General features: G+C 40.5%; 1 protein-coding gene across 2 annotated transcripts in view; it reads right to left on the bottom strand.

The window, feature by feature from the left end:
* The window catches only part of LOC128685132 (protein turtle homolog B-like), a 519,018-nt gene that overhangs the window by 306,962 nt on the left and 195,378 nt on the right, over positions 1-16,678 (bottom strand). For both annotated transcript variants that reach the window (XM_070101774.1, XM_070101768.1), the window contains one exon: positions 7,304-7,436. In XM_070101774.1, coding sequence (XP_069957875.1) covers positions 7,304-7,436 — 133 coding nt within the window. The remainder of the gene's footprint in view (positions 1-7,303; positions 7,437-16,678) is intronic.

The following is a 16,678-nucleotide window of genomic DNA, read 5'->3' as shown; positions in this document are numbered from 1 at the left end:
AGCCGAGCAACACTTCCACTTAGACTGGGGAGAATATGAATTCACAAGGCAACACAGATAGAATTACCAGGATTTCTATCCTCATGCATTACATCCTGCGAACTAGAGAGGGAGATAATCCCAGAAATTTTGAAAGAAATTGTAGGAATTCATGATTCCAAGTTATTGAAGCAGAAAGGCAATGGAATTTTTTCTGTAGACACCCCAAACAGACCAGCTCCTCCCAGAGACCACAGAGTGTCCCAGTGGAGCAGCCTCATTGTGGAGAAAATAATCCAAAAAATTGCTCGACAATCTCTCAAGAATGGCAGAGTTCATCTGCTAGCAGTACAGGCATCATATGCTGGGATTTTATTATTTATTTAGCAGTCCCTAATTCCTACTTGGGTATTCACCTCGCCCCTCAGGCCATTCACATTAGTACACCGGCAAATCGGTTTGGATTCCCTGGTCTCATCAGGTTCATGCGATTAGGACAGTATGCCCAACATGAGTTCAAATATATCAAGCGATGCGTTGCTACAGACCGATGCCTATCCAAACTGAAACCTTACAGTAGTTAGTCAGGCTTGATGGTAGTCAGAGGCTCCCGGACTGAGTCCCTATAAATGGTGTAGTCGGTTATACGCTGCTATATAGCTCGAGTAATCCACTTATAATGACCTCTTGCAGTCGAAGCACCTAAAGCAGAAAGAAAATTGGTGTAGAGGGTATTCTGTAAGAGAGGCTCATGGTTGGTGCGAGTTTCTCACAAGTACCTGCTCTCAGCAGTTTCAGCACTGAAGACATTACCACGACAATATTTGATGATCTGTCCCACTCCCAGTACACGCATGCAAGCAGCAATGGCACTTATCTCTTGTTCTCCTGCCCTTGGAAGGTATGAAAGTAGTAGTTAGGAACCAGACTTGACATCTTTTGAAGTCCCCCGGCGACGGCTATTGCTTCATTATGTTCGTGAAGTGTAGATAATTGGGATTAGCGAAGTGGTTGCTCCTGTGAAGCTGCCTTGGCTAATGGTTCTTACCACGCCTCGTCTGGGAGAGAGAATGTGTGTGCGGCCACGTCGTAAACAAATGGGAGTGCTCATTAGTGGCCGTGTTACTCTGATGTTTCATTAACAACTCACCATTAACGCCTTATGTAAACATTTGCATTTTAACTTGACTTGTTTCCTTGATAACCACTGACGTTGCTGCCTTATGAAAAGCTCTAAAATATTCTTATCTATTCACTGTCATCTTAATTACACATTTTCAAAAGATTTATCTGTTTATTATCCCGTTTATTTTATATATTTATCATTTTATCCACTAGCTATCATTTTTATTATACTCGTTTTTAATTACACCTCACTTAAGAACATAAGAAAGAAAAAACACTGCAACAGGCCTACTGACCCATGCGGAGCAGGTCCATGTCCCCCCCCCGATTAGCCCAATGACCCCCCCCCGGATTACCCCAATGACCCACCCCCCCGGATTAGCCCAATGACCCACCCAGTTAGGTCACCTCCACTCAAGGATGGAGCACGGCATCAGACCCAGCAGCACAAGCTAATCAGGTTCATCTCACACCCACCCACACCCACTCATGCATTTATCTAACCTACTTTTAAAACTACACAACGTTTTAGCCTGAATAACTGTACTCGGGAGTTTGTTCCACTCATCTACAACTCTATTACCAAACCAGTGCTTTCCTATATCCTTCCTGAATCTGAATTTTTCTAACTTGAAACCATTGCTGAAAACCGAGAAAGTTTAACGCTTGATTGTGAATGCAGTAATGATTACTTCTTATGGTGTTAATTCTGTTTATAATTATTTTCATCCCACTGTTTATATATATACATAGGATTGCCTCAGTGAGCGACTGCTCGAGGCCAACTTTTTATTTATATTTGAAATTATATTTATGTACATAAATTTTCACAATTTTAACAAGTTTATATATACTGAGAGATGTTTATCTCTATGTGAATATAAACTGAGAGGTGGTTATTTTACAGCGTTAATATATATTGAAAAGTGTGTATCTCTTATTGTATATATACTGAGAGGGTGGAGACTTGTGTATTGGAGCCAGTTAAAGGAGTGGCAAGATTCAATAACTGAAGCAAAAGACCCATGTGGGAGGGCCCACTAATGGAAGTACGTCATGCTAATGAAGTGTGCCAGAAATTAATAATGGTGTTGTATAAGATATTCTTTGTGTTGATGTGTCAACAGATATCATTACCCTCAACGCCATTGTGACATCTGGTCCACCTTCTGGGCCTGACTTGCTTCCGCTAGTGGTCCTCACCCCACATGTGACCATATCTTAAACTGCTGCATCTCATCACTTCTTTCACTGAATCCGATAAAGAAATCTCTATCCCCATGTCTTTGAGTTAGACAGATTTAACTTATTTGTGAAGGCGACATGTCTCTCAGTAAAGATACCCAGGTATCGACCATCTATTTTGTTATTAGTTGTCAGTATTATAGCTTTGATCGAAGGATCGCAGCATCTTTGACTGGAGGTGTATAGGTGACTTGCAGCCTTTCACGGCTTTAACATTACCTAAGGTAGAAGACGCAATAACCCGTCAAGAAAATACCAAAGACACGTGATAAAGTGTTAAGATGCATCAACGTATGGCACAAGAGCTTTGCCAAGTTTTAACTTGCCAATATATGATTTATTAGTTCTTGAGTGAAAGAGTGAAAATAAAAATTTTTGTTTGATGATAGCTCATAAACCAACCAATCAATTAGAATATTTATCTATGGTTTCCTCTGGAAAGTCTGAGTTCTTTGTCCATACTGAAGTTTTCACCCGAGTTGTTCAATATCATGAAAAATTTTGAGGAAGAAGTTTTGCTGAGACTGATGTTACGAGTGACTAACTTATTGACAACCACATGTGTATCTTCAACAATGACTCCGACTCACTCTCACACACACACACACACACACACACACACACACACACACCCAGACAAAAGGCCTTAATGGCGATTTCTTAATGAAACATCAGAGTTATTCAGGCAGTAATGAGCGCGACTGTTAGTGTTGACGTGGTTCATGTATTGTGTGTTCCTTTTTCCTTGTATGTGTATTTTACTTTAACATCTGAGGAAGAGCCAGGAAGCACAGTCAACCACCGTAGGTGCGTTGTCGTACATACTTCTCCTACCTGATGATAAATGAGGCACTTTTGCAACTTTTAGGTATCATTACTCTGGAAAAGTTGCCCCAGGCAGTGGCTTCTTTAGTCTAAGGAGAAAGGAGAGGAGTTTGAGGTAATCAGTCCCTGAGCCTGAAGTCGATGTGTCCAGTTGTTTAATACTGATAAAAGTGCAGCATATGCTGCTTATACGTGTACTGTTGACAGAAGACCAGATGAGGTGAAGCAGTGGTAGGCGTTCCACTAAAAAACGCCAGCAATTAGGCTACACTAAAGAGGAATTTTATTTCAAAGATAATAACATTCCAAGATACAGGATCAAATTAAGTGTGAATACACTCAGAAGTTACGTTATCGAGTATCAGCGTTGATGCAGCACTGACGTAGCAATCAGAAAATATTTATCGAAAAATCACTATTCAAATTTTCTAAACAATTTTCCATAAAAAAGCAAATCGGAACCTAATCAGCTAGTCAATCCAATTTTTCTCTAAGTGCATCTGACTAGCGTTTGAGGTTTACTTAAGTATTTAAGTAAGCTTTTTTTAATTACGCATTTGGCACATAACGTACAGTATTTTGCAGTGGTCTTGAGAGAACACAATATGTTGATGTAACCTAAGAAAACCCAATAAATAAAAATTCTGCGACTTATTCATCTTCATAAGAGAGATTCTCTATATGTTTCACAGAAAAAAAAAATATTTTTAATAAAATCGAATCATTAAAACTTACAAAATCTAAAATCAATACAATACTTGTTTAAAGGGAAACACATCAGTACTATAAAGTTGAAGCCGACCTAAAGAGACGTTCTCCAGTTATTGCTCAGAATATAATTTTTTTAACTTTCGCAGCCTATATTATCCTTAAAAAGGGTTTCGTCCATTTAATACGCAAAAGCTATTAAAGATTGATGCAGTGCAGAAACGTTATATAATAAGGGAAAAACACTTAAACCAAAAGGGGTCATATAGCACCTATGGAATGCGAGGTATTCACATTCTATTCAAGTAAGCAAAGGATAATTCCAATTCCTTGAATCAAAATCCCTGAAAAACATCAAGGAACCACCTTGAGGAAGTACCATCTACTTATTTAATGCAAAATATTACTTTACCATTTCAAGATGAACCTAACATCTAGACACTCCATTAGAAACACCATCCTCCTCCTGTGTTCAATACACTGATGATGAAATTTAGAAGCCGATAAAAAGAGGCTTTCTAAAATCGTGACATGGAAAAACGTTAAAAAATACCCTCTCGATAAAACTGAGCAAAGGGAACCTACACTTACCATTTGTTCTTCAAACCTTGACCTAGTAGTATTACTTCAATGGGCTGAAAATTTTAAGGCGATCAGTTAAGACGTTTGGCAGTTAACACTAGACGTTTTGGTGGAAGTTGAAGTTAGTGGAAGACAAGAGCACTGTTCCTAACAATGTGCCAACTCTATGGCTCTACATTTAAATCGTGCACTATTTAAGTGTTTGTTGAACTCATGAAAATTAAAAACACTAGAAAATATTGAGTTTTCAATAGTTTTCAAACTTCCGAATGTACTGCTATTCTAAGTAAAATTATTTACACTCCTCTAAGGAAAAAATATTTTGTGTGATTTACAAGATCCTTAGTAACTAAATGGTTCTCACTGACCATAATTTTTAAAGAGGTGAATCGGTAAGCCAGTGGAAGGCCTCGGTCAGATGACCAAAAACTTCAACAGCGGGTCATCATCTAAGACCCACGTAAGGAAACACTTATCCTGTTTCCTGACGAACCTTACCTAACCTAAGAGAGCCCACATTTGATTTCAAAGCAATATGTAAAACTGGTTAACAAACACATACGAAGGCCAGATTCATTAAACAGTCCCATTAAGTTTCGCCATCACTTCATAACTAATAATATAGACAACTTAAAATTTACATAGTAAAAAGTGAAAGCCAAGCTTTCTCTTATTGAAGTTCACAAACAGAGAAAGCTGATGACTCAAAGGCAAGGCAAGTTGGTAGGTAACACACATAGGCAACAGTTAGGCAGCTTTATTCCGAAACGTTTCGCCTGCACAGTAGGCTTCTTCAGTGGAGTACAGAAAATATGCAGGAACAGTAGAGATGTGAAGACGATGTAATCAGTCCATCACCCTTGAAGTCGTAGATTTGAGGTTGTCGGTCCATTTCAAATTTGAGTCTACTTAGTCTAAACGCATACATACGAGTCGTTCTCGAGTAGTTGAAAGGCAATTAATAACACAACACTACTTAATAACAGACAAATTGGAATTTACGAAACCCCACAACAGCTCAAACCTTGTTATCTGGATCACGCTCAAAAAAAAAAAAAATGACGCTGACTAGAAGTATTCCCAGTTATCCAACGGATTGCATCGATTCCAGTTTTACAAATTACTTATGTATAATAAATTTGCTCTCATAAGTTAAAGGTATTGGGTGCTATTCTAGCCCTAAGATGCACCAGCTAGTAAATATTAAAGTCATTTACAAGCTGAAGACTCAAATACGCTTAACGTATTTTAACGGGAATAAAAATTTAACACTAATATAAATTTAATAGCAGCAGCTGTGCTCCTGCACACTTCATTTTATTCTTGGGAGTCGTCGAATTAAGATTCGCCTTTTTTCTGAACGTCTGAAGCCAATCAGCAAAGAGCTCTGGAAATTATTTGAGTCACTCTAGGAAGCTGGAAATTTGCTTTACAACTTTAGTCATAGGGCACATGAGCATACTAACTGTTCCATACTAACTGTTGTTCGGTAACTTAGTTACCGAACAACAACGCTGAGAATCTCAAGCATATCTGATGGGCCTTCTTGTCCTATGAACGAAATAAAAACGAAAAGTTAGAACAAAATCACAGGCAACATATTAAAGGTAGCCTATCGGGGATTACCTGGAGGTTATGTCGGCAATCAACGCCCCCGCGGCCCGGTCGTGCACCGGGCCGCGGGACCCAGTCCAGCCTGGTTGATCAGGCCCTGATCCACCGGGATGTTACTGCTGGCCGCACGTAGCCCAACCTTAGAACCACACCCCTGCTGATCCGGCACCGATTTTAACCATCTGTCCAGCTCCCTCTTGAAGGCAGCCAGGGGCCTATTGGTAATTTCCCTTATGCCTGGTGGGAGATTGTTGAACAGTCTCGGGCCCCGAGCAATTATGTTGTTTTTTCTTAGAGTACCAATGGCGCTCCTACTTTTCACTGAGGGTATTTTGCATCGCATGCCAAGTCTTTTACTTTCTTAGGGAGTGACTTCTGTGTGCAGATTCGGGACCATCCCTTCTAAGATTTTCCAAGAGTAGATTATGATATATCTCTCTCGCCAGCGAGTACAAATCACGTGCTCCTAAGCGTTCCCAGTACTTGAGGTGTTTGAGAGAACTTATATGTGCAGTAAAGGTTCTCTGTACACTATATCAGCAGTTTCACCTGCTTGGAAAGGAGGTTAATGCACAACAATTTTCCAGCCTAAAGAGAACAAGTAATTTGGAAAGGATCATCATTGGCTTGGCATCTCCTGTGTTGAACGTTCTCATCATCCATCCTATCATCTTCGTTGCATTTGTGATCGTGATACTGTTGTGATTCTTGAAAGTGAGATCTCCAGACATTACCACTCCCACGTCCCTCACATTATTTTCCGCTCTATTGTATTATCGGAGTTTGCAGTATATTCGGTTCTAGTTAACATCTCCAGTTTTCCATAACGGAGTAGTTGGAATTTGTCTTCATTGAACATCATATTGTTTTCCGTCGCCCATTGGAAAACTTGGTATATATGTTCTTGGAGGTTAACCGCGTCCTCAATAGATGACAGTCTCGTGAATTATTTTTACATGTTCGAATCCGAATAATTTATTTTTCATCATTATCTTAACAGAGATTCTTCAGCTAAACACAATTGTGCACTATGATACTAGGAGTTCCTTATGGAGAAAATTCAATAAAAATATTTAAGATCCACTACTCTGAGGCAAATGTCATGGAAATACATTGTCAGAGCAACAGAAGTCCTTAATAAAAAAAATAGAAGGGTGAAAACTATCCCACAATATCGAAGAGTTTACCCCATTCTTGCAGGCCCATGAGGGTAGAGAGTACTCACGTGTAGAAGGGGCGACGGGCCCCGTCCTTGTACCAGAGCACCAAGATGGGTGTGTCTACGTGTTGGTTCTGGATAACTACACACGGCAGCTGTGACGGAGCTCCAGCCACTCCAGCAATGACTGACACTGGCCCTGTGGGAGGCACAGATACACGCACATGAATATATTAAAGAGAAGAGCTTTGTTGTGTGACAAAGAGAGTGTAATTATATATATATATATATATATATATATATATATATATATATATATATATATATATATATATATATATATATAAAGAGATACACTTTATTACATAATACAACACATGACGTGTACATGAGATACATATCTAGTACATATTGTTACGTGTTTGTCAATGATTATAATGCGAAAATTTTAACCAGCTCCTCAGAGCTGGAGTGCCTGTCCAAGATACAGCAGGCATTACCCCTCTGAACAGCAGCGCTGAGTCGCAGGAACAGAAAACTAGCTGCCCTAGGAACCCTAGTAACCCTGATGAGTCTTTTGCCTAGCTCCTTAAGGAACTTGGATGCAAACTTTCCCCATGAGCCAAGGGTCTTCGAGTCTATGGGAACAAACATATAATGAAGGGCAAGTTCTCCGTATTTTGTAGACTTCTGGGACTCCCTGAAGCTGGAGGCTGCCCCTCCTTCCTCCCTGGTGTAAGATAGGTATCAGTCAAGGTAGATGCACATGTGTAGTCCCACACCACCTGCTAGACGTCTGTCCAGGTTTGATGGGTGATACCATCTGGACGCTTTTGGCTGCCGTCAGATATGCATAGTTAGGGTGGTTCAAGTATTGCTGGCATTCGGCTGTTGCGAAGCTCCTGATGATAATGTTATTACCTATTCTTGCAATCTGTATTATATATATATATATATATATATATATATATATATATATATATATATATATATATATATATATATATATATATATATATATTATTATTTTATTATCACACTGGCCGATTCCCACCAAGGCAGGGTGGCCCGAAAAAGAAAAACTTTCACCATCATTCACTCCATCACTGTCTTGCCAGAAGGGTGCTTTACACTACAGTTTTTAAACTGCAACATTAACACCCCTCCTTCAGAGTGCAGGCACTGTACTTCCCATCTCCAGGACTCAAGTCCGGCCTGCCGGTTTCCCTGAACCCCTTCATAAATGTTACCCTGCTCACACTCCAACAGCACGTCAAGTATTAAAAACTATTTGTCTCCATTCACTCCTATCAAACACGCTCACGCACGCCTGCTGGAAGTCCAAGCCCCTCGCACACAAAACCTCCTTTACCCCCTCCCTCCAACCTTTCCTAGGCCGACCCCTACCTCGCCTTCCTTCCACTACAGACTGATACACTCTTGAAGTCGTTCTGTTTCGCTCCATTCTCTCTACATGTCCGAACCACCTCAACAACCCTTCCTCAGCCCTCTGGACAACAGTTTTGGTAATCCCGCACCTCCTCCTAACTTCCAAACTACGAATTCTCTGCCTTATATTCACACCACACATTGCCCTCAGACATGACATCTCCACTGCCTCCAGCCTCCTCCTCGCTGCAACATTCATCACCCATGCTTCACACCCATAAAAGAGCGTTGGTAAAACTATACTCTCATACATTCCCCTCTTTGCCTCCAAGGACAAAGTTCTTTGTCTCCACAGACTCCTAAGTGTACCACTCACCCTTTTCCCCTCATCAATTCTATGATTCACCTCATCCTTCATAGACCCATCCGCTGATATGTCCACTCCCAAATATCTGAATACATTCACCTCCTCCATACTCTCTCCCTCCAATCTGATATCCAATCTTTCATCACCTAATATTTTTGTTATCCTCATAACCTTACTCTTTCCTGTATTCGCTTTTAATTTTCTTCTTTTGCACACCCTACCAAATTCATCCACCAATCTCTGCAACTTCTCTTCAGAATCTCCCAAGAGCACAGTGTCATCAGCAAAGAGCAACTGTGACAACTCCCACTTTATGTTTGATTCTTTATCTTTTAACTGCCGAATAGGCAGAACTTGCGATCTTGGCTTAAATAGCAACGCTCATCTTGCCATATAGGACAAGCGAAAATTTGTGTATGCAATAATTTCGCCAAAATCATTCTGAACCTAACGAAAAAAATATACTTCACTGAGTTTGTTTAGTATTAAATTACTGTAAACAAATCTAAAATATATTTAGTTGGGTTAAGCTAAAATAAATTGCGCTTGTTATAATAAGGTTAGGTAAGTTTTCTAAGTTACTTTTGGTGCAAAATTATAAATTTTTACATCAACGTTATCACTTCAATTGTTTTGTTGCTACTAGCTCAATCTGAAGCTAGTTTCTAGTATCTGACTTCACCGACAGAAGAGAAGAACAACTTGACTCACATTGATAGGTTGATGAAGATGGGATCAGTACTAAGAGCGTTGTCGGTAAGTCCAGGATAAGTAGGGAACATTTTCACCCAAAATTCTCTCGCATTCAGAAAATTGAATACATCGTTTGCTGAGGATTTGTGTCCGAGTTCCAAAATCTCTTCCTGAACGCTGTATAGACTTCACCTAGATGGGATTTGAAAAGATCCCTTGTCAAACCCATGGAAATATGATTGGTATGTACGTATGAATGTATGTATGTATGAGAAGTGCCCCTGGAACTCATCAGTGAGGGAACTAAGGTGCTCTGTGATTTCTTCCTTGAGAACCTGGCTTGATGGCAGCTTCTCTAATGACTTCAGAAAGTCGATGAAATTGGGTCGCATTTTGGCTTTCAATTCTTCTCCAGAGCCGCAGTTTTGCAGTGAATGCGATGATATTCTCAGCAAAATATACCAGAAATTCTAGCATGTTCATCTTGATGAGTAGATCCTCTTTACTGAGAATGACCAAGAAAGAGTTAATTTCCACACTAAGCTCATGGCAGAGTGAGCATGTTTCCCTTTAATAGCCAATGGACTTGCGTGTTGAACAATGGAGCGTGATGTTCAGAATCAATATTTTCACGTTGTTATGAAAAAGCGCTTGTTTAGGGCTGAGCATTTGATTAAGCTAACGGTTTTGATGATGGTCTCTTAATGAGCAAGTAGGGTTGCTGGAAATATCTTCTAAACAAGGAGTTTCTCTGTGTATCATGCAGTGTATCCCAACCTCATATTCACTTTCCAGTTTATCAACCTGGAACTCACCTTCAAGTTCTGACATAGAGGAAATCACATATGAAACGCCCCTTGGTGGTAGCGAACACGTGGTCCTGATTTTCGAATATGTACTCGAGTTAAAAGACGTGAGACAGCACGAGAAGGACGGGAGAAACCAAACTTCAGAAAAGGGAACTGCACACGTATGAGGTGCAGTAAGAGAGCTAGGGGGAAAGACAATAAACGAAATTGTGGAACATGTGACTACAAAATGCAAGGAGGCAGAAAAGTTCGTGTCAAAGGGCAACAGAAACAATCGGAAGACCAGAGATAACCCATGGTTTACCTGGCCGGAGGTGTGGAGAGGCCAAAACCAAGTGTGCTAGAGTATGGAAAAAATAGAATGCAAAGGACTCAGGAAAACAGGAAGTTGAGCCGAACAGGCAGAAATGAATATGCATGGATAAGGAATGAAGCCCAGAGACAAAACGAGAATGGCATGGCATCAAAAGCCAAATCTGACCTAAAGGGGTTATACAGCCACATCAGAAGGTAAACACGGTAATTAGGATGAAGACGGAAGAAGCTCACAGGGAGCCACCAGGAAGTATGTGAGGAACTCAGCTCAAGATTCAGGGAGGTATTCACAGTGGAGACAAAGAGGCTTGAAGGAAATCGAGGGAGTAGTAGGGTGCACCAGCAAGTGCTGGACACACTGCACACAACCGAGGCAAAAAAAAACCTGGTAGGTGAACTAGATACCTCAAAGGCGATGGGCCCAGACATCTCTCTGTAGGTCCTGACAGAAGGAGCAGATGCACTATGTGTGCTACTGACGATAATCTTCAATAAATCTATTGAAACAGGGCAAGTCCTGAAGTGTGGAAGACAGAAATCGTAGTCCTGCTTTTTTAAGAAAGGAGACAGGTAGCACTAAACTATAGCCCTGTGTCGCTGGCATGTATAGTATGTAAAATCATGTAGATATCAGAAGAGCAGCAGAGTACCTAGAAAGAAATGGGCTCATATATAACAACCAGCATGGCATCAGGGAAGGAAATCCTGCATCACAAACCTACTGGAGTTCTACGATAAGGTAACAAAAGACAGGAGAAAGAGGGATGGGAAGACCGTAAAAAGGTTTTTGATACAGTACCACAAGAGACTGGCTGAAAAGCTAGAGGAGAAGGCAGGAATAGCAGGGAAAGTAATGCAATGAATCAGGGAATACCTGAGAGGAAGGAAACAACGTGTGCTGGCACGAGACGATGTATCAGAACCTAGGACCGACCCTTGTGGGATTCCACAAGGGTCGGTCCTGTTTCCAGTTTATGTGAATGACATGACAGAAACGATAGACTCAGAGTATCCCTGTTTGCAGACGATTTGAAGCTAATGAGAAGAATACAAGGGACTAGGATCATGTAAGCCTTGAAGATTTGGACAGGCTGCAAGCCTAGTCCAACAAATGGCTCCTGAAGTTTAACCCCACCAAGTGCAGTCATGAAGTTTTGGGAAGTACAAAAAAGACCGAAGACGGAGTACAGCGTAGTAGTCAAAGGCTGCAAAAGTCACTCAAGGAAAAGGATCTCGGTATGAGTGTCATAGCGAGCACATCTCCCGAGTCGCACATCAACCAAAACTGCAATAGCATTTGGGCACCTAGCAAACCTATAGAGTATCGACATCTAAATAAGGAATCATTTAAGACAATGTACAATGTGTACGTCAAAATCATACTGGAGTCTGCAGCATCAGTATGGAAAGCACACCTAATCAAACACGCCAATAAAGTAAAGAAAGTGCGATGGTTTCCTATTTAAGCCAAAATCGCAAGTTTTACCTATTCGGCACGACATATATGAATATCATCTGACACGCGCGCACACCAACACCAATAAACATCACGCTCAATCTTCACATACCCACAGCCACACACTACCCTCAAATGACCATTACCTCCATTTCTTAACGTCCGCTCCCACACACCTCCCCTACCCCACATTCACATAAGCTGCTAACTTTTTCTGTCATGAGTATCTGAAATGCTGCTTTGAACATTTTGGACTTTACTGGTCTAATCAAATTTTTCAGCAGCTAAGGGAATTTCAGTCCACTTTGGGACCTGCTCAAGACGCTTGACTATAAGAGCGTTAGAGTCATGACGTCAATTACTGGTATTGCTTACTTTGTGTTCCGCGTCTTGAATAATTCAGTGTTCAAGCTTCTGAATGCCATTACATTTGTCAGCCTTGAGTATGCTAATGATGTTTATCGATATATGTCTGACTAAGGGAGAGGTTCAGTTTATTATTTACACATACCTTTAACTGTTATTTTCTTCCTTACCCCGGCTTATTGCTAGACTTTTTACGGTTATTGATTTATTCTCTAGGGAAAATCAACTGGGCTTTTTTTCAATCATTTCATTATCGCTCTAAGAGTAATAATAATTATTGTATACTTCTCGGTTCTAGGACATCGGTCACTTAAAATTTACATTTTCGTAGGTTCATGTAACCTAACTTTAATAACTTAAAAGTAGGATTTGCAGAAAAATATGAAACGTATAAAAACTGACTATAGGCAAAACGTTAAAAAATTACGTTTGAAAATGAGACTGGGTTACGTAAGATGGCCATTTCAGCAGTCCTGGCCAACCTTCCTTAGAGCAGCTGTAGAAACCGCTGGCTTAGTTCAGCTTGACGCAGTGATCTATAAGTGAGCCGGAGTTTTCTCCTTGCCGATTGATAAGCCAGGCAATTGGTACATAAAAGCCGAGGACCCACATAGCTATCACAGCCTGGCTAGTCATGTACCTTCTGTAAAAACTTGTCTAGTTTCCCTTTTTAGAAAATTTCTTGAAGACTTTAAGCCGGCAATATTTTTTATACGTGAAGGTAGAATGTTGAATAGTAAAGGAGATAGGTTCTCGGAACAATATTCTTTAAGTCTAAATTGTACGATAACGCTACACCGAGCTCATTATATTTCTATCCACATCATTATTTTAGTGTACAATTACATATCTTGCCATTGAATATTCTCCTTGAAGAGAATATGTGATATACAGGTGTCCTGTAGCTCGGTAGCGCACGCATCTCACACAGTGATATCCGTGGTTCGATCCCCAGTGCGGGTAAAAACATCGGACGAGTTTCCTTAACACACCTGCTGTCCAGTTCATCTAGCAGTAAATAGGTACCTGGGTGTTAGCCGACTGGTGAGGGCCGCATCCAACGGATAAAAAAAACTAATTTGCCGAAAATGCTCTACATAACAAGAAGCTTTCTGTATAATAATATGTCAATGATGGCAGTTACGTCTGTTTCAGTTGTATTATGTATTTGTAGAAATAATAATAATAATAATTATTATTATTAATCGTCTCCATTTAAGAAAGTACATTCAGTGTGCTTAATATGAATATTTTTGTTTACCTCACGGTATTTTGACTATCCTCGTTCCATCTTGTGCAGCTTCGCCTTCCAGTTTCTGTTCCATTTAACCTTTATCCGAAAAGTAGTCATGCCACTGTAGTACTCCCTACTGTAGCCCCATTTTCTGTTACTCATTCTTCCCCGCCCCCTCCCTTTCTTTTTTCATTTCCTTTTCCACCAGCCCCACAGACATCTTACTTCATGACTACTGGCGCCTATCGCATCCGCATAGATTGTGTTTAAGTTGCGAGACACACTCATTTTCTGCCTCAGTTTAAAGTATCTTATTTTTATGGTTGTGAAAAGAATTCACCACTGCCTTCTACATGATTAATTATATACATGAGTCTACGTTTTGAATCCAAATATTTTGTTTGCGTTAATTTCTTTGATTTCTTTCGTTAGATCTTTAATTTATGACTCCTCTTTATGCCTTCATATCTTTCTCTCGTATTTTCTTCCTCCATTAAAGCTGAACACGGATAGCTTTTTTACTGTTTCCTCTTCTTTTCTTCCCAATGTTTTTATCTCCACCAGATATCTTCCGAGTCATAAACATTGATAGCAGAGAATCCTTTTAATACAACATTTCAGCCAAGGCTAAGCGAAATGTTGTATTAAAAGTGTCCTCTGCTGCCAGCGTTTTTTGTCCTACTTGTCGGCTTTTGCCATTGTCTACCAGGTCATCTGCCATTTTCACTTTCGTCCTTTCTTTCATCTTCCGATTCATATCTTTCTTCGTCTCTGGTCACCCCTCAGCTAATTCATCACTAAGCGTTTCTCTGTCCTTAGTACCCTAACCTCACTTTCAATGTTCTTCTTTCTTCCCCCTCTCTCTCTCTCTCTCTCTCTCTCTCTTTCGTCCTAGTATTTTCCCTGATTGCTATAATTTCCTTCAATTTTATTTTTTTTTTCTCTCTGCCTTTTCCTTACACGTGATGAATTTCTCCTCGATCTTTCCATCAAGCTGCACATGCATCCTTGTCTCCACCTCCTCTAGCAACTTTACCCAGGCACAAAGGTATACTTCCTATAGCAACTTTACCCAGGCATAAAGGTATGTTTCCCTCTGATCCCATTCGCTTTCTAATTTACTTCAGTAACTCTATATGCTCCTTTTGGACATCCCTTTTAATTCAGTGTTCTTTTTCCCCCAGCTGTGAGCGAGATTCATATATTTCTTTCTCCCAGCCTAATCTACTGTTTGTCTTATGCTCACGTTTCTGTTGTAGTTTGCTCTACGGTAAACCAGCTTTGGTATACGATGAATATAGAGTGAGGCTGAGTTGGTATATATGGGTAACAATGATGTTTCTGTAGCTTATAGTATGTGGTTTGGATTGTAGTTTATAGATTTGAGAGGTGTGTGGTGGTTAGAAAAGTGGGTGTTTGGGCAGAGTTGGATGAGTGGAAACTTGCGGCATCCTGTGGAGGATGGTAACTGGTGGATGAAAGTCATCCAATGGCCAAAAGGGCCCTTGGATGGGCCAAAAGGTTTACCGCACTGCTCCTCGGTGGTAAGTGTATTCTATAAAGGCACTTCTTTCTTCCTCTTTTTGTCCTGTCCCTGTTCCTGTCTTCCCCTTCCCTCTCCTGTGAATACTTTCTCCCTCACCTTCGTTTATCAGTAAGAGTTGTAAATGATCCAAGTCGGACCGAAACGTCGCCATAAGCTTCTCTCTGCTATGCAAGATTGTCTTTGAGCACAATGATAGAGGAAAAATTATTAAATGATTTCTTAACTAAAGTTTCTTCATCTGACGATCAAAGAAAAATAGATCAGTGTAGCTGGTATATTCCACCACACAACTCGGAGTTCAAGTTGAAAATCTGCAGGTTCTCGAAATTCTGGCGGCAGTCTTGAGTGGTTGACCTTCTTGAGGTTGTGCTGGGGGTATCCAAAGTGGCGTACCTATGGTATGGTAGTTATGTTATGCCTTAGGCACGCCAGTTGTACAATTTACAACTCCTACTAACACACGAAGGTGAGGGAGAAAGTATTTACAGGAGAGGAAAGGGAGGGAGGGGGGAACAGGGACAGGGACGGGACAAAAAGAGAAAGAAAGAATTAAGTGCATTTTTATTCTCAATAGAATACACTACAGAGGAGCAGTGCAGTAAACGTTTTTGCTTATACTTGGATGACTTACATCTTACTTTCTTCTGACCCTGGGCTCCAATTGAAGTGAAGCGCCACTGAGCAGTTTCTATGCACCAGTTTGCATCAGTGAAAGCAAGAAAGGTACAGTGGTAATTTTCATGTAGTACCCTAATTTGTGGATTAAAAGATTAACATGCTTGACTTGTATTTCTCAGCTGAATTTATAGCAAAGTTAGCTAAGCGATGGGTGTCAGAAGTTTGGTCAGAGGCATAATTTCAGTGCTTGCCATAGGCACTATTTTTCGAACGTACACCCCTGGGTTACTCTTAGGCTTCCTAGCATGGAACAGTACTGATGTACTTGTCTTGTAATTAAGTCACTGCTGTTATGTTTGCGTTCTTTTCACTTCGTCCACAAACCCACATAAGCGTTAATTAAGGTAGAAATGAACATTGCGTCTTCTCCTAGCAACTCACTGCAACGACTGTGTGTGTACTCACCTAATTGTGGTTGCAGGGGTCGCTTCATAGCTCCTGGCCCCGCCTCTTTACTGGTCGACAGTAGGTCCACTCTCTCCTTGTTCCAAGAGCTTTATCATACCTCTTCTTAAACTATGCAAGGTACCTGCCTCCACTGCCTCACTTTCCAGACTATTCCACTTCCTGACAACTCTATGACTAAAG

Source organism: Cherax quadricarinatus, chromosome 5 (assembly GCF_038502225.1).
Source record: "Cherax quadricarinatus isolate ZL_2023a chromosome 5, ASM3850222v1, whole genome shotgun sequence".
NCBI classification, from domain to species: domain Eukaryota; kingdom Metazoa; phylum Arthropoda; class Malacostraca; order Decapoda; family Parastacidae; genus Cherax; species Cherax quadricarinatus.
This window is presented reverse-complemented; position numbering and strand designations above follow the sequence as displayed.